The sequence below is a fragment of the Myotis yumanensis genome, unplaced genomic scaffold, assembly GCF_028538775.1.
Source record: "Myotis yumanensis isolate MYYU_CA2020_CCGP unplaced genomic scaffold, mMyoYum1.0.hap1 SCAF_1, whole genome shotgun sequence".
Classification (NCBI taxonomy): Eukaryota; Metazoa; Chordata; class Mammalia; order Chiroptera; family Vespertilionidae; genus Myotis; species Myotis yumanensis.
Window position 1 is genome coordinate 168,511,342 of NW_027223752.1, and position 20,127 is coordinate 168,531,468.

At 38.5% G+C, this 20,127-nt stretch overlaps 1 protein-coding gene across 2 annotated transcripts in view; it reads left to right on the forward strand.

Moving 5' to 3' along the window:
* Positions 1-20,127, forward strand: part of CELF2 (CUGBP Elav-like family member 2) — an 862,326-nt gene that overhangs the window by 443,614 nt on the left and 398,585 nt on the right. For both annotated transcript variants that reach the window (XM_070391817.1, XM_070391760.1), the window contains one exon: positions 8,949-8,984. Coding sequence is in view for 1 of the 2 variants with exons in the window: in XM_070391760.1 (XP_070247861.1) it covers positions 8,949-8,984 (36 nt within the window). In the remaining variant the exon portion in view is untranslated. The remainder of the gene's footprint in view (positions 1-8,948; positions 8,985-20,127) is intronic.

Here is a 20,127-nt window from a genome sequence, read left to right on the forward strand (position 1 = left end):
CAGAAGCACACACCCTCCATCATTTTGGTCTGCTTCTTAGCCCCTAGGACAACTCTGTTTCTCAGAACATATAATTTCGCCTTGTCATATTTTTCATCATTGTTTTCATTCAAGTTTTAGCATTCTGCTCTCCTCTTGAAATCAGATTATCTTGGCAATGAAAACTAAGGAAAGGAAATTAGTGCAATTAAACTCGAATACTGCTATAACAACAGCAGGCACTTTTAAAAAAATGAATTGAAGAGATTGAATTACCTTCAAGTAGAAAACGTTTCATGGTTCTATTGCACTTATATTTACTGAGTGTCTGGTGTGTGCCAGGCACTGAGTATTTAAATTTTTAAATAAGATGTGGTCTTTGGCTTAGGGGAGCTTTCAGTTGTGGGAGAATAAAAAGTATTCGCCACTTAATACCTTGCATAATATCCTTTACTGGGGTATAAACCCTTGGAAAGAGGGTCAGGATCTGACTCATCTTGGAGCATGCTGAATATATTCGGAGAGCTCCGTGAGTATATCAGATGACTAAGTATTAGTGATGAAGATCATTTATGGTTAGAAACCAATGTTAATGGACATTGTAGCCTATAAAAATTCATTGAAAAAAAAGCATGGTCAGAAAACCAAGATGGCGGAATAGGTAAACACTAGAAATTGCTGCCTCCCACAAATTATTCGAGAATACAACTAAAAGACAAAACAGACATCATCCAGAACTACAGGAAGGCTGGCTGAGTAGAAATTCTACAACTAGAAGAAAAGAGAAAAGCACACTGAGACTCAGAGGAGCTGCAGAGGTGGAGTGCAGAGGTACGGAGGCACATGCGGCAAGGGCTGGCGACTGAGGACACAGCTGTCTTTTTGAATCGGGAGGGAGTCACAAGCCCCTGACTGCTCTGAACTCTGGTTCTGGGAAGTCTTAGGGCACCCAGACTCATTCGGGGAGAGACTGGACGGTCTGGCAGCGGACAGAACTCGGAACTCAAGGGCGGCTTTCTCTCGGAGGTGCTTGCAGCAATTACCTGTAAACTGAGACGTGGGGCCCCTTAGGGCAGGGCTAAGGATCAGCCATAGCTGCTTGCTCCGCCCTGTTGATCCCCTGAGACCTCGCCCCGGCAGAGGCTTTTGCATATGAATGCCCTGGCCCTTTGCAATCTGAAAATTACCTAACAAACTGCAGCTGGGCCAGACAGACCCAGAACTTCCAAAAGAAGGTCCAAGGCCCCACAGCAGCTTGCATTGCTTCACAGCTGGGCCTCATTTGGGCACCTCCAAACCCCAAACAAAGAAAGTGAATCTGCAGATCTCTTTGTAGCTCCTGCTGGGTAGCCTCAGGCAGAGGCTAAATTAGCACCTCCTTAGATCCAAGAGTCAGTGTACCCAGTGGTCAGAGTGGGACCATCCAGATTACAACTCCTGAGATCCATAAGGGACACACTCAGGGGGCAAACTCAGTGATCACCAAAGCCCCACTGAAGCAAGTCTTGCCTCATAAGGGTGTCTTCAGCACAGAAGTTCTCCCACCGTAGACACAGCTGATTCTCACAGCCAATTGGCCTGGAGGTCAATTCCTCCCAGTGATACCTACAACAATCAAGGCTTAACTACAACAAGACTGTGCACACAGCCCACAAGGGGGTGCACCAAGAGTGTCTACCTCAGGTAATTGGGGAGGCTGAGCCACTGGGCCCTATATGACACCTAGCACACAAAGCCACTCTACCAACACAGGGAAGCATAAAAAATGCAGAGATAAAGAAACAGGACACAAATGACAGAAATGGAGGAAAGCAAACTACTGGATATTGAGTTCAAAACCACATTTTTAAGGGTTATCAAGAACATTCTAGAAACCACTGATAAATTTAGTAAGACCCTCAAAAAGTCTGGTGAGACCACCGATAAATGTAGTGAGACCCTCAAGAAATCTAGTGAGACCCTTGAGGTTATTAAAAAGGACCAACTAGAAATTAATCATACACTGACTGAAATAAAGGATATTATGCAGAGTTCCAACAGCAGACTAGAGGATTGCAAGAATCAAGTCAAAGATTTGAAATACGAAGAAGCAAAAAACACCCAACCAGAAAAGCAAAATGAAAGAAGAATCCAAAAATACGAAGATAGCGTAAGGAGCCTCTGGGACAGCTTCAAGCGCACCAACATCCGAATTATAGGGGTGCCAGAAGAAGAGAGAGAGCAAGATATTGAAAACCTATTTGAAGAAATAATGACAGAAAACTTCCCCTACCTGGTGAAAGAAATAGACTTTACAAGTCCAGGAAGCGCAGAGAACCCCAAACAAAAGGAATCCAAAGAGGACCACACCAAGACACATCATAATTAAAATGCCAAGAGCAAAAGACAAAGAGAGAATCTTAAAAGCAGCAAGAGAAAGACAATCAGTTACCTACAAGGGAGTACCCATACGACTGTCAGCTGATTTCTCAACAGAAACTTTGCAGGCCAGAAGGGAGTGGCAAGAAATATTCAAAGTGATGAATGCCAAGAACCTACAACCAAGATTACTTTACCCAGCCAAGCTATCATTCAGAATTGAAGGTCAGATAAAGAGCTTCACAGATAAGGAAAAGCTAAAGGAGTTCATCACCACCAAACCAGTATTATATGAAATGCTGAAAGGTATCCTTTAAGAAGAGGAAGAAGAAGAAAAAGGTAAAGATACAAATTATGAACAACAAATACACATCTATCAATAAGTGAATCTAAAAATCAAGTGAATAAATAACCTGATGAACAGAATAAACTGGTAATTATAATAGAATCAGGGGCATAGAAAAGGAGTGGACTAACTATTCTTGGGGGGGAAAGGGGTGTGGGGGATTCAGGAAGAGACTGGACAATAATCGTGCATCTATGGATGAGGACAGTGGAGGGAGGGTGAGGATGGAGGGTGGGGAGGGAACCGGGTGGAGGGGAGCTATGGGGGGAAAAAAGAGGAACAACTGTAATAATCTGAACAATATAGATTTAATTTAAAAAAATAAAAAAATAAATAAATAAATAAAAGGGAAGTTGGGGGAGGGTGGGTGGGTGGGTGGGTGGGAAGTAATCAACCAAAGAACTTATGTGCATATATGCATAACCCATGGACACAGACAATAGTGTGGTGAAGGCCCACAGGGAAGGGCTGGAGCAGGCTAGAAGGGGTCAATGAGAGAAAAGGGAGGAATGTGTAGTACTTTCATCAATAAAGATTTAAAATAAAAAATAAATAAACTGATGAATAAAATAGAATCAGAGGCATGGAAACATGAACAGACTGAGGAATCTCAGAGGGAAGTGGGGTAGGAGGGGATGGGAAGAGATTAACCAAAGATCTTATATGCATATACCATTACCTATGGACACAAACAGTAAGGTGGTGAAGGCCTGAGACAGGGCAGGAACTGGGTGGAGGGGACAATGGGGGGAAAAGGAGGATCTGTAATATTCTTAACAATAAATATTTTTTTAAATAGTAAAAAAAAAAAAAGCATGGTCTTATGGAACCTTCATTTTTATATACTTTCTTATATACTTCATTTTTTTAGAGCAGTTTTAGGTTCACAGCAAAATTGAAGGGAAGGTAGAGAGATTTCCCACATACCCCCTGTCATGACATGTGTACAGCCTCCCCCACTATCAACATCCCCCATCAGAGTTGAACCCTTGTTAGAATTGATGAACCTATATTGACACAAAGTTTTTATCCAAAGTTCACTGTTGACATTAGGGTTCCCTCTTGGTGTTGTTCAGTCTATGTGTTTGGACAAATGTATAATGCCATGTATCTACCATTACATTATCATACAAAGTCGTTTCACTGCCCTACAACTTTTTGTGTGGCACCTTCTGTAAGTCCTCTCAGTTGGGTTATGAAGGAGCTTTGTCTAGGTGAAGCATAGCACATTCTGCTAAATTTAGTTTCCTCAGGGCTTTTTTTTCTACAAAAGATATAAATTTATGAAAACGTGAATAATTCAGATTTGTTAGCAAGTGTAAACAGATAAAAGTGAATGATTCATCATTTTAAAAACTGTAGTGTTTTGCTGATCTCAATAGTACCTATTGGTTGGTGAATCCTAGCAACTTTCTTTGTATTTTTTTAAAGCATGGAGCTACAATGCTCCAATGGAATCACCACATTTTTAGGTAACATATTATCACTTAAACTGTGTTCATCCATTCATTTATGCTAACAAATACTTACCTTTTCTATGAAGTAATGTCTATAACTCTAATGTAACTTTTTGAAAAATATGTTTGTATTGATTTTTAGAGAGACGGGAAGGGAGAGGGATAGAGATATAGGAACATCAATGAGAGAGGAATATTATCGATTAGCTTCTCCTGCACAGCCCCAGTACTGAGGATTGAGCCCAAAACCTGGGCATGTGTCTTGACCCAGAATCAAACCTGTGACCTATTGATTCAAGAGCGAATGCTCTTGAACCACTGAGCAACACCAGCCAGGCTGTAATGTAACTTTTTGAGTACATGGTTGTATGGAAGGTTTTTCCTCTTCTAGTATTTACTGTGTGAGAGCATACTTCCCCCACCATTTGTCTTTCGCTATAAAGATCGGGCCAGCACCTTTCCTTTCCATGTGTGATCTACTGAATGGAGTTAGGCACTGTCTTTTGTGCATAAATCACACCCACAATTCATTATCTAGGAATTTTGGACTTATTTGTGAAGAGGAACAAAAAGCGAAAAGACACTTGTCAAAATCTTTTCTTTCTTTCCCAGTATTTATAGTTGTCTTGCCTCTAGACCTAATTCAGCATCAGTTTTTCTTAAACTGATTTAAGAATCTTTCCAAAGAGTCCAACTTAGTTTTCAAAGAAACAATGTTTTTCAAATTCATAGTTTATCAGTTTTACATCATGTTTAATTAGATTTAAAAATTAGCATGAGTACCACTAACATAAATGGGTTGGGGAACAAACACAACATACTCCTTGTGAGCATGCAAACAAACGTAGGTGGCAGGAGCCACAGTGAGACCAGCATTCTTGAAAGGGCTGTCACTATGTTTTTCCATGGGCATGGAAAGTGTTGGTTAATCCGGCAAGGCTTAGAAACAGAAGTCAATTATGGATCCTAAATTTTATTGCTCTATTGCTGTGGTTCTCCGTTAGAGCAGTTTTGACCCTAGGAGACATGTGACAATGTATAGAGACATTTTGATTGTCACAAATGGGAAAGGAAGGGAGTAGATACTACTAGCATCTAGTGGGTAGAGCCCAAGGATGATGCTAAACACCCTATAATGCACAGAACAGCCCCTCACAACAAAGGAATATCTGGCCCAAAATGCCAGTCTAGCACTAGTACCAGGTTGAGAAATGATATACGTGGGCTTATGATAATGTATGTCCAAAATAGTTTGAAAAGACACCAAGGGGACTCATAATATTAAAATATGGATAATCTGGAAAGCAAAAATAAAGAGATAAAAGATTAGAAAGAAAGAAAGGTAATTATACCTCAACCCTAGGTTGCTGCTGTTACTATGATCAAGTTCTAAACGTATATCTAACACTCAAGGGCAACAGAAGGTCAGAAAAGTTCATGAATTCATTCCTTACAAATTGAACACATATTTATTGAGTATTCACATACGTTGGTCTCAAGTGACAGAATGAGAAACAATAAAATTTAAAAGATAGTTCTGTTGTGATAAATGTCATAAAGGCAGACGAAAAGGAGGGGTGTCTCTTTAGCTGGGGTGTCCACAATTCCAGCCTTAAGTAGACACTGAATTCTTGGAAGAGATGAATACAGGTGAAACATTCAGCAGTTCAGTGGACAAAGCTTTCAACTATGGATTTGCTGAGTGAATGAATACTTTCTCTCAAAAGCCAGTTTCTATACCAATAAAAGCTGAAGGTTTAATATTGTATGATTATTTAGGAAAGAACATTTCTATAGGAGAACCAGAATGTCCCTCCAATACCCAGGTGCTATCACAAATAAATAGGAGAAAGTTCTAGAAGCCAGGAGGGCCCCAGACAGTTCATGAAGGAGGTCCTTTATTTGAATTGACAAGATGAATAAAGATAATGTGAGTTTAAAGCTGAGATTCCTGATCCATGGCTGGCATATTTGCTTGGGGAGGTTCATACACCATCTACCTTTGTATACCACATTTTGTGTGTGTATGAATGGGTATATTATTTTTTTCTAGGTAAATTTTTTTCTAGAAATATTTTTAATGAGATTTTTTAAAGGGATCAAATGACCCAAAGAAGTGGTTGTACTGTTGTTTCTAAGAATTATGCTTTTTTGATAATACAACCATCAAATATCATTTTTATTTTTTGTTACAGGAAGAAAGAATTCAAAATTATGCACAGTGTGATTCCACTTATGGAAAAGTGCATATAGACATAAGCACATAGAAATAAATACTGAATGGTAATAAATTGAAATTCTTTCTATCTTATATAATTACAGGTTATTTTTATTTTGGGGGTTTTTCTGTATTTTCCAAATTTTTACCAAAAAAAAAAAAAAAAACCATGGATTTCTATATAATTCAAAGTCACATTTGGATATTGAAAAGTAATATAAACATTTAATTGCAAATGATATTTAGAGAGAGCTGTCCATGGAAAGTGAAGGGAATCCCCACTCTAGTTGCCTAGTGCTAAAGTCTTAATTCCTAGATGAGAGCAAATTCCCTTTCTAAACCCTGAGACTCTGTATGACTATAAAGATGATATAGAGAATTGCTCCTTCCACATTTTATTGTCCACAAGAAATGGCTTTTAGAAGACCTTTCATTGTTGTTTTCTTCTAAGAAGGTTTTTATAAGAAAAGTAAATGTCAACTTTATTTTGGATCTTAATATTTCCAGAACACCTAAACGCCATCGGATATACCGCCTAAATCTCCTCTTTCTTCTCTTTCTTCTCCTTTCCCATTTACACCTCTTTCCAGCTCTCCCTCCCTCCCTCTATCTCCTTTATAATGTCTAGGTGTACCTCTTAAATACTGCCCTCAGACAAAGATGGTAGCTCTTTCTTTGATTTCTTCTATACTTAGCATCATGTTCAGAGTAGCACCCTCTATTCAAAGACAACTTACAAGTATCAAAACTACAACTCAATTTCAGTTGCACTTTTACTATGTTTTCAAGCACCGTAGGACAAAATTCTCTTTCTCTCCACACACACACACACACACACACACACACATACACACACACGAAAAACAGTATGAAAGAAGTCAACATGATATTGAGTCAAAAGAACATGTGTTAAACTCTTGCTTTCAGAGCAAATCCTCAGTCCATGGTGGGGCTGGAGCAGGAAGTAGAATCTGACAACAGCCCACCACTGGAGAGGGGGCAAAAAAGTGGTGGTAACTCATTAGCCATTTATTTCCCTTTTCCGTCTGTTAGTTTTGAGGACATGTGATGGAATGAACAGCAAGAATAGCTATTCATGGATCGGGCAGTTGGGAAGGGTGTTCAGGGATGACACCAAGATGACCTTCATTGACAATGTTGATAATAAGTCATACACTGAACATTTTGTCAAAAACTTGCAAATAAAGGTCTAGTGCTCCATGGAATATGAAAATGGAGTAACACCACCAGATGGTTGTACCTTTTTAATAGAAATCTCATTGGAAAAGTAAAACAAAAATGCTAGACTCTATTGCTTGCAAAGAAGTGTCTGGAGAGTAGCCAAAGTTGTATTCTTCCCATTGAAATCTGAGTTTTATCTTCCTGTTTTGCCTAGAGGTCTCTTGATGAAAGGCATCCTTTAATCATACACACCCAGGCCCCACCAAAGCAGGAAATCACCGTCTGTCACTGTGTCACATGATTCACACCAGATTACTGGTTTATGATGAAAGACAGAACTCAGCCAAATGGAAGAGATGCCTAGGACAAGGTATATGGAGCTTCCATGTTCTCTCCAAGCACATCAGCCTCCAAGTTCAACCCAGAAGCCCTAGGAATTACACTTTAAATCCCTCCACCTAAAGTTGAGCCCAGCTCCACTTTTAAAATATCTCAACATCAAGCTCTCCTCATCATCACTTCACATTGCTATCAAGAGCACATCTCTAATAGAAGGACAAAATATTGATTAGGAAAAATTCAGTTTTTAAATTTGTGTCTGGTCTAGTGACTTATCTTTTGTGCCATTTGCATTATCATAGGCATGTGCCTTCAATAATTCCAACTGGTAGGACATTGTAACAAAGACGTGAAAAGCAGTCATTTGCTACTAAAAGAATTGGATTTTGTGCTGTATTTATTCTTTTATAAATCTCAAGTGACAGCATTAACACAAAGACACAACCTTAAAAGAATATGTTCCTAAATGATTCTTGGAAAGAGAAGACAGATGATTTGTTTAGCTGAAAAAATATCTAAAAAGGTAGTTTAGGATTTTTCCCCTCCTGTTTCCTTCTATATGTTGTACATTTTTAAATTTTGATATTTTAAACTTAATTAAGTTCTACCACCAAGAAGTAGAAGCAGATATTTTGCATGTGTGTAAAATTTCCTGCCCTAGCTGGTTTGGCTCCGTGGATAGAGCGTCAGCCTGTGGACTGAAAGGTCCCAGGTTCGATTTCGGTCAAGGGCATATAACTTGGTTGCGGGCACATCCCCAGTAGGAGGTGTGCAGGAGGCAGCTGATCGACGTTTCTAACTCTCTATCCTTCTCCCTTTCTCTCTGTAAAAAATCAATAAAATATATTGAAAAATATTTTCCTTTGAAAATAACCATTGAAACATTTATAGGAATTAATCAGAAATGTGATTAACCAATATTGAATTCCTGAACACCTGCATATACAGTATCTTTTGCACATATATGGTACTGTTATGCCTTGGAACATTATATTATGGTTTTATTAAACACGTTTTTAGAATTTAACAAGATAAGCTCTTCATACATATCTTCTTTTTTCCCCTCTAGAGAGACGACCACAGAGTTAGCTGGAAGCCTACCAAGGTGAGCAGACGTGCTGTGCTTATTCTGTGCGTGATTTCTGATGTTCCCAGATAGAAGCGCTGTGTGCTCTTAGAGAGGACTTCTTCACTTTATCTCCCTCATATCGGATTTAAGACCTCACATTTCACTATGTAAATGCCAAAAACTGTGTGTGAGTCACATAGAGGTGATATAACCAAGAAGTGATGAGGGTGATGTCCACATATGACTTAGAGAAGTTCTCATTCCTTTAGAATAGATCCTGTACCTGGGGATGTGTAGATGAGCTATATTCTTCACAGGAATCATCAACATGCTTTTTCCTTTATTATATTCATGGAATTGGGTTTTTTCCTTCAGTATATCCATTATTGTTACTGTGTTCAAGGATTTATAGATTTATAAAAGAATCTTAAGCTTCTTCTAAAGCATTTATATCATAGTTTTGATGATAATATAGATATGTTTGTATTTCTTATCATCACTGAATTAAACACTTAGTAATATTATCTCACCAGGGAAAGAAATCAATATATAAATGATCAGTCTATTTTATGTATTTTTTTTATATTTTGTCACTGTATGAAATAAGATATGATTAACAGGATGCAAATTATAGCGAGCTCTCTATAAAAAATGATTACCACTATTTATTAGAAGAAAAAGGAAAGGAAGGGAGTGGCAATTATTTAAGAGATATTTTGCTGAGCATTGCATATAGCACCTAGCATCATGCCTTAGCTTTACAGGATGTTCAGTAACCACTTGTGAACAAATGAATAGGGCATAGGGTATTGGGAACTATTAGAAATGGAAAAACAAAAGAATCCTAAGAATAAAAAAAAGAAGTGTGAACAGACTATGATAATGAACAGGGAATAGGAACCATACATATCGTCACCATCTGTTACAGGAGATAAGCACATTCGGTTGCTTTTTTATGTAAAGAAAATCTTTGCTTATAGGATCATGATTAATATGGCCAAAAAACGGTTTACTGTGATCCAAATATTTAAATTACTCCATGTCTTAATTCTTTGGATAACGTCCCAAAGAAACATTTCCACTGTGTGCTGGTTTGCAGGGTTAAAGCAGATGTGTGCTCTGGTGTATGTATCGCCTGTGTGTGTTTGTCATTGTGCCTTCCCTAGGGAGAAGGTCCACTCTGAAGGCTTCAGCATCACATCATTTTCAGGGACAGAGAGTTGTGTATTTGCCCATGCCTGTGGTGAAGAAGTTAATCCCCAAATAAGGGAACAGAGAATGACTTTCAAACTTCTCTAGAATGGCTAAGCAGCGGACCACCCTCAGATGAGACCCACACAGAGCTGGGACATGCAGATACAAATTACTCAGATGTCTGAAAAATCTGGTGTGCACCCTGAATTCTATTAAGCGACAATGCTTATTATTGTGAATACCAAGTGGCATTTCCTTTATTCACTGCGAATTATCTCCTTTTGTAGCTGGTTTATTACTCCAGGGAGAGTTCTCTCTCTTCCTGAGTTTGGTGGGAGATATTTTAGTAATGAGCCTACTTATTTTTTTTCATGAAGTTTTGTTATTCTAATGTTGGATCATGTTGAAAATAAACATGACAACAATCCCATTCAAGCTGCAACTCTCAGTCGTGGCAATGGCATAGCAATAAGGGTGTGAGGAATATGTCAATTATTTCTCAGTTGGCTTCTAATGGAACCTCAGGTATTCTTTTTACTTTCTCCACAGGCATTTTGGACATATTCATTCACAATTATGACCTTTCCTTACATTAACATAAAATAATGCAATTATTTAATGACGAATACTTCTCTTGGCATTTGGAATATTTCTTTTGGTAGCATTTGTTTGTTTGTACACTCTTGTGGAATGCAATCAGTTATTTAGCTTTCAGCCTTTTTTTTCCAATTTCTTCAGCCTGTCACTGGGAAAGTGCAAGTGAGCCCTGGAAAACCTTGGTGCTGTTAAGAACAAGGCACCTGTAGTTATTTGGTTTGTTGTTTTATAGTAATGATTAGTGGAACATGACACTGGGGGTTTTATCCTTTTAGTCCTAAAGTATGCTTATGCTGTGACATCTAAGAAAAACAGAAAATTGCAATCCAGGCAACTGCTAACTGGTGATAGGAGGCTGGGGAGGAAGACAATGGAATTTTATAGCAGTTTTGTGGTTTGGTTTTCATCGTCTTTGACTGTCTTGAAATTTTCCAAAAGACCATTTACAAATATTGCGCAAGGGTGGAGTATTTCAACTTTAATTGCTTTACGTAGCCGTAATTTAAAGCAGCTGGCCGCTGGTTGATAATATTCTGTGAAACTGTCCCAATCGTGTGGTGGATCGTGTCCGGTAGTTAAACATCTTTGAAGTTGAAATGAGATACGTGCACAAGGTGTATGAACAGGCAGCAGGTTTGCTTCCCATTACTAATGATAAGCTACAGTGTTTCTAGTTCTTGCTATTGCTGAAATTAAAGCATAGTCATAATATGTCACCAGGAAAATTAGATTATATGAGCAACACGCACTAAGCATTGTACTTATAAATATTAAGACCAATGATCTTGTCGGGATTAAAACAAATATTTAAACTGGCTGCAGATAGTACTCAGGCTGTCCTCCTTATCGGGAAGCGTGGTGGAAATGGGATGTATGCTTACATTTCTTGAACTGGGAAAATATCACTTTCAATCTTACATGTGACTCCTCACTTCTGTTTTGCTGTGGCAAAGAACAATGTAGCAATCAGAACAATTGTTGTTGTTTATTCCCCATTACAAGCATGTTTTCCAAGAAGTTTTTTAATGGTGAGGAGTTTAGTTTAGGTAGATGTATTTTAATTAAATGATGATACTATCCCAATTGTTCAAAAGGAATGCAGGCATTAAATTAGTTATTATGAGCTTGGTGTTTAATGTAAATGGTGCCTATACAAAAATACAACTTGATTTTGGATAGCAGAGTAAAGATATAAACAAGGTTTATACTAACAGAGATTTTAATGTGATCTGCAATATCAGTAGCTGTTTTTGAAAAAGAGAGAGCATTTTAATTCCTTGTTAATATAGTCTACTGTTTCTCGACCTAAACTAAACAGTATGGAAAATAAAGTGGCTTAATTACACCTTAATAGAAGTAGCTTAAGTATTACAGCAGAGATCCACAAGCTAGTTCTGAAAGCATACCACTGAGAAGTCAGGGTAATTTTTGAAGAACATAAAGTATCGGTAAATGAAACTTAAAATAATTAAGTGTATAAATCAGATGTCATCTTTTACTAAATTTTAGCATAAAATAGTGGAGACAGAAGCCAAAAAGTAAAGTTATGCAGGAAAAACTTAGACTTTTTTTCTTGTATTTTAACCTAATAACTTGATCTCTTTTTCTATGCCTTCTTTGAGGGGTCTAAGGAATATAAGTACTCAGTGTAAGAAGCAGAACTCCCAATTCCTAGACTACCACTATTCACCATAGGATTACTGTTTGAGACATATTCATATTCATATCTACCAAAAAGACATGAACTGCTTGCTTTGTGTGACTATCAGAGACAAAAGTCATTCATTGCATTGCAGTTTCCAAAATGCAGTTTTTGTCTTAAATCATTGAACTTTGTTATCCAAAATTTGAACTGAACAGATTCCATGTATTGGAGGGGCAAGAGTGAAGTTTCTGATTGACCACATTTCTCAGTCATGGATTTGGCTGGTCAGGTATTAGCAACAGGAAAAGGAAGAGAATCAAAGTAAGTTCTGCTAGCTCAACTCACCACTTATGGCTCTAGAGGGGTTTTAAATGAGATATTCTGTCTCCTGTGGAGGCCTTTAGTAGCTAACATAATCTCATATTTCTCATTGTCCTCAATACGAAGTGATGACTTCTGAAAGACCTTTAGAAATTAGAAGATAAAAATGTTAGTAACCAAAAGCAAAATAAGCAAGTGGGACTACATCAAGCTAAAAAACTGCTGCTTAGCAAAAAAAAAAAAAAAAAAAAAAAAAAAAAAAAAAAAAAAAAAAAAAAAAAAATCAACAAAATTAGAAGGGAACCTAATGAATGGGAGAAATATTTGCAAATCATATGTCTTATATAATAAAAGGGTAATATGCAAATAGACCAAACTGCAAAACAACCGAACCACCAATCAAAGCGTAATATGCTAATGATATGCTAAGGCTGCTCAACTGCTTGCTATGACAGGCACTGACAACCAGGGGGCAGACAGTCAACTGGTCAATCAGTTGCTATGATGTGCCCTGACCACAAGGGGGCAGATGCCCCAACTGGTAGGTTAGCTTGCTGCTGGGGTCCAGCTGATCAGGACTGAGCCCTCCCACGGTCCCTCCCCTGCCCAATCATGCACCGGTGGGGTCCCTCAGCCTGGCCTGCGCACTCTCACAATCCGGGACCCCTTGGGGGATGTCAGAGAGCTGGTTTCAGCCCAATCCCACAGGCCACTCCCCTTGGGAGGGCACCGAGGCAGGGCTCATGGCTGGCAAGCACTGCTGTGGCAGCTCGAGCCTCTCCTGATCGGGACTGATTGGGCGCAAGCCCACAGAAGGCACAGTGGGGCCCGGATGAGCGGAGCGGCAGGTAGGAGCTGCAGGCGGCATTGGACTGCAGGTTTCAGTCCAATCCCTGCAGGCCACCCAGAGGGACCCCTTCCACGCATGAATTTGTGCACTGGGTCTCTAAAATATATATATATATATATATATATATATATATATATATATATATAGATTAATATCCAAAATATATGAGGAACTTATACAGCTCCATAGCAAAAAAAGCAAACAATCTGATTAAAAAGTGGGCAGAGGAGCTGAATAGATATTCTTCCAAAGAAGACATCCCAGATGGCCAACAGGTACCTTAAAAGATGTTCAACATCACAAATCATCAGGGAGATGCAAAGCAAAACTACATGAAATGTCATCTCACACCTGTTAGAATGGCTATCATATAAAAGACAAGAGATAACAAATGTTGGCAAGGATGTGGAGAAAGGGGAACCATTGTGCACTGTTGATAGGAATGAATTGGTGCAGCCACTATGGAAAACCGTATGGAAGTTCCTCAAAAATTAAAACTGGAAGTACTATTGGATCCAGCTTCTGGGTATATACCCAAAGAAAATGAAAACAGGTTATGGAAGAGATATATGCACTCCCATGTTCATGGCAGCATTATTCACAACAGCCAAAATATAGAAAAAACCTGTCTGTCAGCAGATAAATGGATAAAGAAGATGTGGCAAATATAAATACAATGGAGTATTAGCCTTGAGAAAGAAGAAATTCTGCCATTGTGACAACATGGATGGACCTTGAGTGCATTATGCTAAGTGAAATAAGCCGGACAGAGAAAGACAAGTACTGCATGATTTAACTTATATGTGGAATCTTAAAAAAAAAAAAAATTTGGTAGTTCAATCTCTTACTAATTAATCTAGATCAGGTGAACATTTCCTGTCTCCTTTATAACCTCTAATATAGAACAGTTCCCTCTGGTTCAGTATTTACAGAATTTATCATTTATTCATTAATTCAACAAAGGTGCATGGAGCACTAGCTATATGCTAGAATGCTTGTAGGCTCTGTGGTAGATAACAAACAAAACATCGGCCCTTCCCCTAAATAGTTTGATCTAGTGTCGCAGATACAGACAATCATAGTGCTAAGTGGAACATGCTTAATGCCCTGAGTAGAAAGACATGTCAGTAAACTAAATGCACTAAGGGATTTCAGCAACAACGTGGGCCACTTCTGATTGGAGGAAGCCAGGACAGCATCATGAATCAACATTCTGAGCAGGACTGAGCAGATGGGTCAGGTTTAAATATGTGGCAGAGGAGGGAGCTGTGCACAGAGGGAATGTCATCATTAATGCCTAGGGGAGGTGTGCAGGGAATGTGTGTAGAGAACAGAAAGTAGTACCATCTTGTTGGATGGAGCACAGAAGCAGGAAGGAGAGCTTAGGGCAGCTGTGGGCAAACTACGGCCCAGGGGCCGTATCCGGCCCGTTTGAAATGAATAAAACTAAAAAAAAAAATACCGTACCCTTTTATGTAATGATGTTTACTTTGAATTTATATTAGTTCACACAAACACTCCATCCATGCTTTTGTTCTGGCCCTCCTGTCCAGTTTAAGAACCCATTGTGGCCCTCGAGTCAAAAAGTTTGCCCACCCCTGGCTTAGGGGATGATTGGATGATGTGAAGGGTTTAGACACCTGTGTGAGGAGCTATTATTCTCTTTGATACTGTTCATCCAGGGAACGTTCTAAGCTGCCCCTTAAGAAGAGTAATCTGGGCAAATCCATAGAATAGATTCGGGGAAAGAAAAAGACTTGAAGTTCTCCATATAGAATTTCATGGTACTCCTGGGCCTTACAATCCTCAGAGTCCCTCTCTCTCCAGATTTACCACTTGGCTAACAATAAAATACAAGCCCTCTGGACTATGTGATTGGTTTCCAAACCTTACACTACTCAATTCCCTGCTTCCAGCACCCAACCATCATATTGCATACTGACGCTGAGGCCACAGACACAGTTGGTAAGATGTGTTCTCTCTTCCACCTGTCTAGACCCCCACCTCCTAACTTTATACAATGCATCCTTCACTCCTGGTCAGTGACTGAATTCTTTCCTGCATGAACCTTGTTCTAAATATATATTTTTTCCATATATATATATATATATATATATATATATATATTCTTTATTAGTTTTCTCAGGTTGAATCTATCTAAAAGGCACTGTAACTATATCAAGCTGGAAAATGCAAATTGAGTTTACAGCTGTAGTTCAAGAGGTTGGAGAGGGCCCAGTGTTAATTCAGCATCCTGGCACATTCCCTTTTTCTTCTCCGCCATCCTCAGCATGTTGGGCATGGTGTGCTTCAAGCTCACAGTATTGTTGCAGCAGCTCCAGCTATCACATGGAGACCTGACCGCAGCTAGTAAAGAAAGGCATCTCCTCTCAAGTATCTCTAGTTTAGGGAAGAATTTCCTGCCCATGTCTAAACTCTTAGAGAATGAAAATTGGACTTCCGGTACTTGCAGCCTTTATAATGAGATGTATATTCTGCCATCAAGGAGGAAGGTAGGACTCTGGGTAGGGGGAAATGGCTTGTACATACTTGAGGAATGGTATCTGCCACAGTTCTCTTGTTTCATTTTCTTCTCAGCCTATTCCAGCCAGACTTCTGACCCTTTGATTCTACTAAACAGGCCTGGTCAAGGTCAGTAGCAGCCTCCATCTAGCTAAAATCAAAGGCTATTTATCTGTTCTCTTGTTTGGTTTCTCATTCAAGATAGGGACTTCTTCCTTCTCCATGAAATGCCTCTTTGATTTCTGGGATACCAAACTCCCATTTTCTTCCTCTCTCACTGGCTGTCCTTTCTCAATCTTTCTGCCTGTCCTTCCTCTTCTACTTGACTCTAAATGGTGAGGCAACCAGGTTTCCCTTGCCCACTTCTCTCTTTAATTGTAGAGGGTTGTGGAGAGAGATTTCATCTAGTTCCATGGGTTTAAAGATCACCTTATATGGATTGTTTCCATTTTTATATCTCCAGCCCCAACTTCTTCCTTGAGCCTCAAATCTGAATATCCAGCTGTCAGTTTAACATCAATACTTAGATATAATATCCTAAACTTGATGTGACCAAAAAAATAACTTTTGGATCCTAGCCATACCCACATTACCACCATGCACCCAACTGCTCAAATGAGAAACCTAGAGTTATTTATATTGCCTTTCTTTTTCTCACACTTAGCAGACCATCCATCAGCAAAGCCTTTGGCTCAACCTCCAAAATTTATCTCTAATTTTTCTACTTTCCCCATCTCTCTCTAATCCAGTGGTTCTCAAACTGTGGGTCGCGACCCCTTTGGGGGTCAAACGACCCTTTCACAGGGGTCGCCTAAGACCATCGGAAAACACATATATAATTACATATTGTTTTTGTGATTAATCACTATGCTTTAATTATGTTCAATTTGTAATAATGAAAATATATCCTGCACATCAGATATTTACATTACGATTCATAACAGTAGCAAAATTACAGTTATGAAGTAGCAACGAAAATAATTTTATGGTTGGGGGTCACCACAACATGAGGAACTGGATTAAAGGGTCGTGGCATTAGGAAGGTTGAGAACCACTGCTCTAATCCATCATAAAGTCCCACTGTAACTATTAAAATGCCCCCCCAACTGGTTCGTCATTTCCTCTGTTGCAATGTAGTAGTCATCAATCAAACTCCCTGTTCTCTTCTTATAAGGGCTCTAATCCCATCATGAGAACTCCTCTTACAGCCTCATCTAAACCTAATCTCCCCCAGAGGTATTGGGGGTTAGAGCTTTAACATATGAATTTTGTGGAGGGAGGTTCACACAAACATTCAGTCCATAACAGGGAAAGAGAGAGGGAGCTTTGAAGAAACTTTCTCCCCAAGAGCCAGTGGTAGACCAGATACGTGATTTCTGCCTTCTATCACCCTTCCCACTCTACTCACTGCTTTACATTCTTGGCACCCAGAAAAACTCAACTTATTGGCTGAAAGCAATTAACCTAAATTTGTTATCAAGCTCTTTGGCTCCACTGTTGTTGAGTGTATATTAGTATAGAGGTTAAGGCATTGGGCTGTGGGCTCAGACACACTTGAATCTTGTGTCTGCCACTTCTTAGTCATGTGACTGTGAGCCAGTTAGTTAATATCTCTGTCTCCATGTTTCATTTGTGAATTTGGAAAAATTGTGATGCCCATCTTATAGTGTCAAAATGAGAAGATAATCTATATAAAATATTTAGCTCAGAGCCTGGCAAACAACAAGCAAATTAATACAAGGTAGCTATTATAGTGGTTCATTCAAAGATAGCTTTATGCTACTTATTCTTATTAACACTTGGGTAGTGTCTATGTCCAAGACAAGACACCTGATTGCATTATAATAAACAGCCTAGTGCATTATAATAAACATGTGCCCTGGAGCCTAATTCCAGCGTGTTCACATCCCAGTTTGGCCACTTAACTAGTTCTGTGACCTTGGTAAGTTTTTAACCTCTCTGTGCCTTGTTTTCTTCACCTATAAAATGAGGGGTAATACAAGACCAAAAGTTCTGAGAATGAAATGAGATGATACATGTAAACTATTCAAAATAGTGCTTACTTTGTTATTTTAGTATAAGAAATTTGAGTTGTATACTAATTGAAATTTGAGATGGGCAATGAGGAGTGTCAAGTCATAGGCTATATGAACCTCTAATTCAGATATTAATTATTCAGTGGCTACATTTTTGCTTTGCTATGAATGATTATTGATTTAAAACAAAAATACCCAAACATTAAATATAAAATTCCCTTAACCTTGCTGTAATACATGAAAATGACAATTATCCAAGGAAAGTATGTATGCAAATATTCCCCATCTATCATAGCCAGTTCTATCAGGAACATGATTTTCATTAATTCTCCAAATTACCTAAATCAAAATATTTCATTCTTTATAGATGTATATGAGTCCATAGTGACTGAATTAAATTACACTTGTTTTGTAATATAGTGTTCTGATGTGTAACAGACTATTAAAGGAACGATCTTTACAAGAAAAACTTTAGAATATTGTTAAGTTACTCACTGCGTGACCTATTTAAACTGCTCAGATTCTTCTTGTTGTAGACTGCATAATTAAATTTTAAATGGAACATGATAAAGAAATTATACTGGTGATCTCTAGAGATTTTGATACCCTGTTTGGCTCTTTATAAGAGTATAGCAAAGGCATACTTTAAAAATTAATAAAGGCCTGCCCTAATTTTTTTTTCATTTAGATTTTTCTCATTGGCTCAATAATCCAAAGCTATGCTGTATTATCCACAAGTGCTACCTGAAATAAATCATCAAAATAAATATTCTACAAAGCACATTTATCCCAATTTTGAGAATTTCATTATTTGTGCGTGAGAGCATTTGTATAGCGGTTAGACTCCTTTAAGATAAAACCTGCCATATCCTGAATGTGTTACTGTATAGAATTGGAGCTTTATTCATTGTTTGTGGAAGTATTCATATCTTCAGAGTTTCTAGAGCAAGGGGATAGAAGATGGTTTTCATGGAAGATGTAATTTTGGAATTAGAATTTCTTGTTTGCTATGTAAAAGTTGCACCTCTTGAGAGGATGCAAGGGAACACACACACACACACACACACACACACACACACACAACTTGCAGAAAGCAGAACCAATAGCAGAATAAAGGAGAATTCATGACTTGAGCATTCTAACAGCCATTACAACCTCTTGGGTAATAATTTTGGGTCATATAACTTCCTGTCATTCATTTTCCTTTGTATTTAAAGGGCCCTGCCAAGATAAAATTCTGTGTTAGATACAGCTATTTTATATTTACTTAATACCACTTTGTTGTATGAAAGCCTCTCTGGCCTCCTCAAAGGGATTCCACTTTTGCTGTCCACTGAGCTTTGACAGCACCAGGTGGGAGAGCTCCTCTTCTTGTTCAGGGTTGGTTTGCTTTCTACATTTGCCTCCATTGGTGTTTGGAATTGTCAAGCTACCAAGAGCATGTAAATTAATAACATTCATTCTCATTTATGCATACTTAACTTCATACCTTGTAAACCTTTCTTTTCAGATTAGGTTTTGTAAATGTTTCTATTATGTATTTCCCTTTTCCCTCTTTCTGGCACATATACAGATTTCCTTTTGGGCCCAAACCACTCAAGCATCCTATGTTGTTTTCATTTTTCAAATAAGCAACATTAAACTCACATAGCACTTTATAAAACCAAACTGAAGCAGTGACACAGCCAACAGAGAAAATAAATTCACCATTTAGCCTGACTATTCATCCTTAGCCCTCTACTTGTATGGGTTCATCCCTATTCATCCCAAACCTACTAGATATAACTTTAAGGAGTATTGCTGAGCTATATAAAGGATTATAAAGAGCAATCTAGATTGGGAGCATTGTTATCCAGTGAATAAGTAGAAATTCTGTTTATTACCACAATACAGCATTTGAGACCCTCTCTCACCAGAATCAGACCTGTGGCTCTCAGGCTGGTATCTATAAGTGTGTTACCTGGGGGCTTACAATTCATTACAGTGTATAGAGCTCTTCTTCCAAAGTAAAAG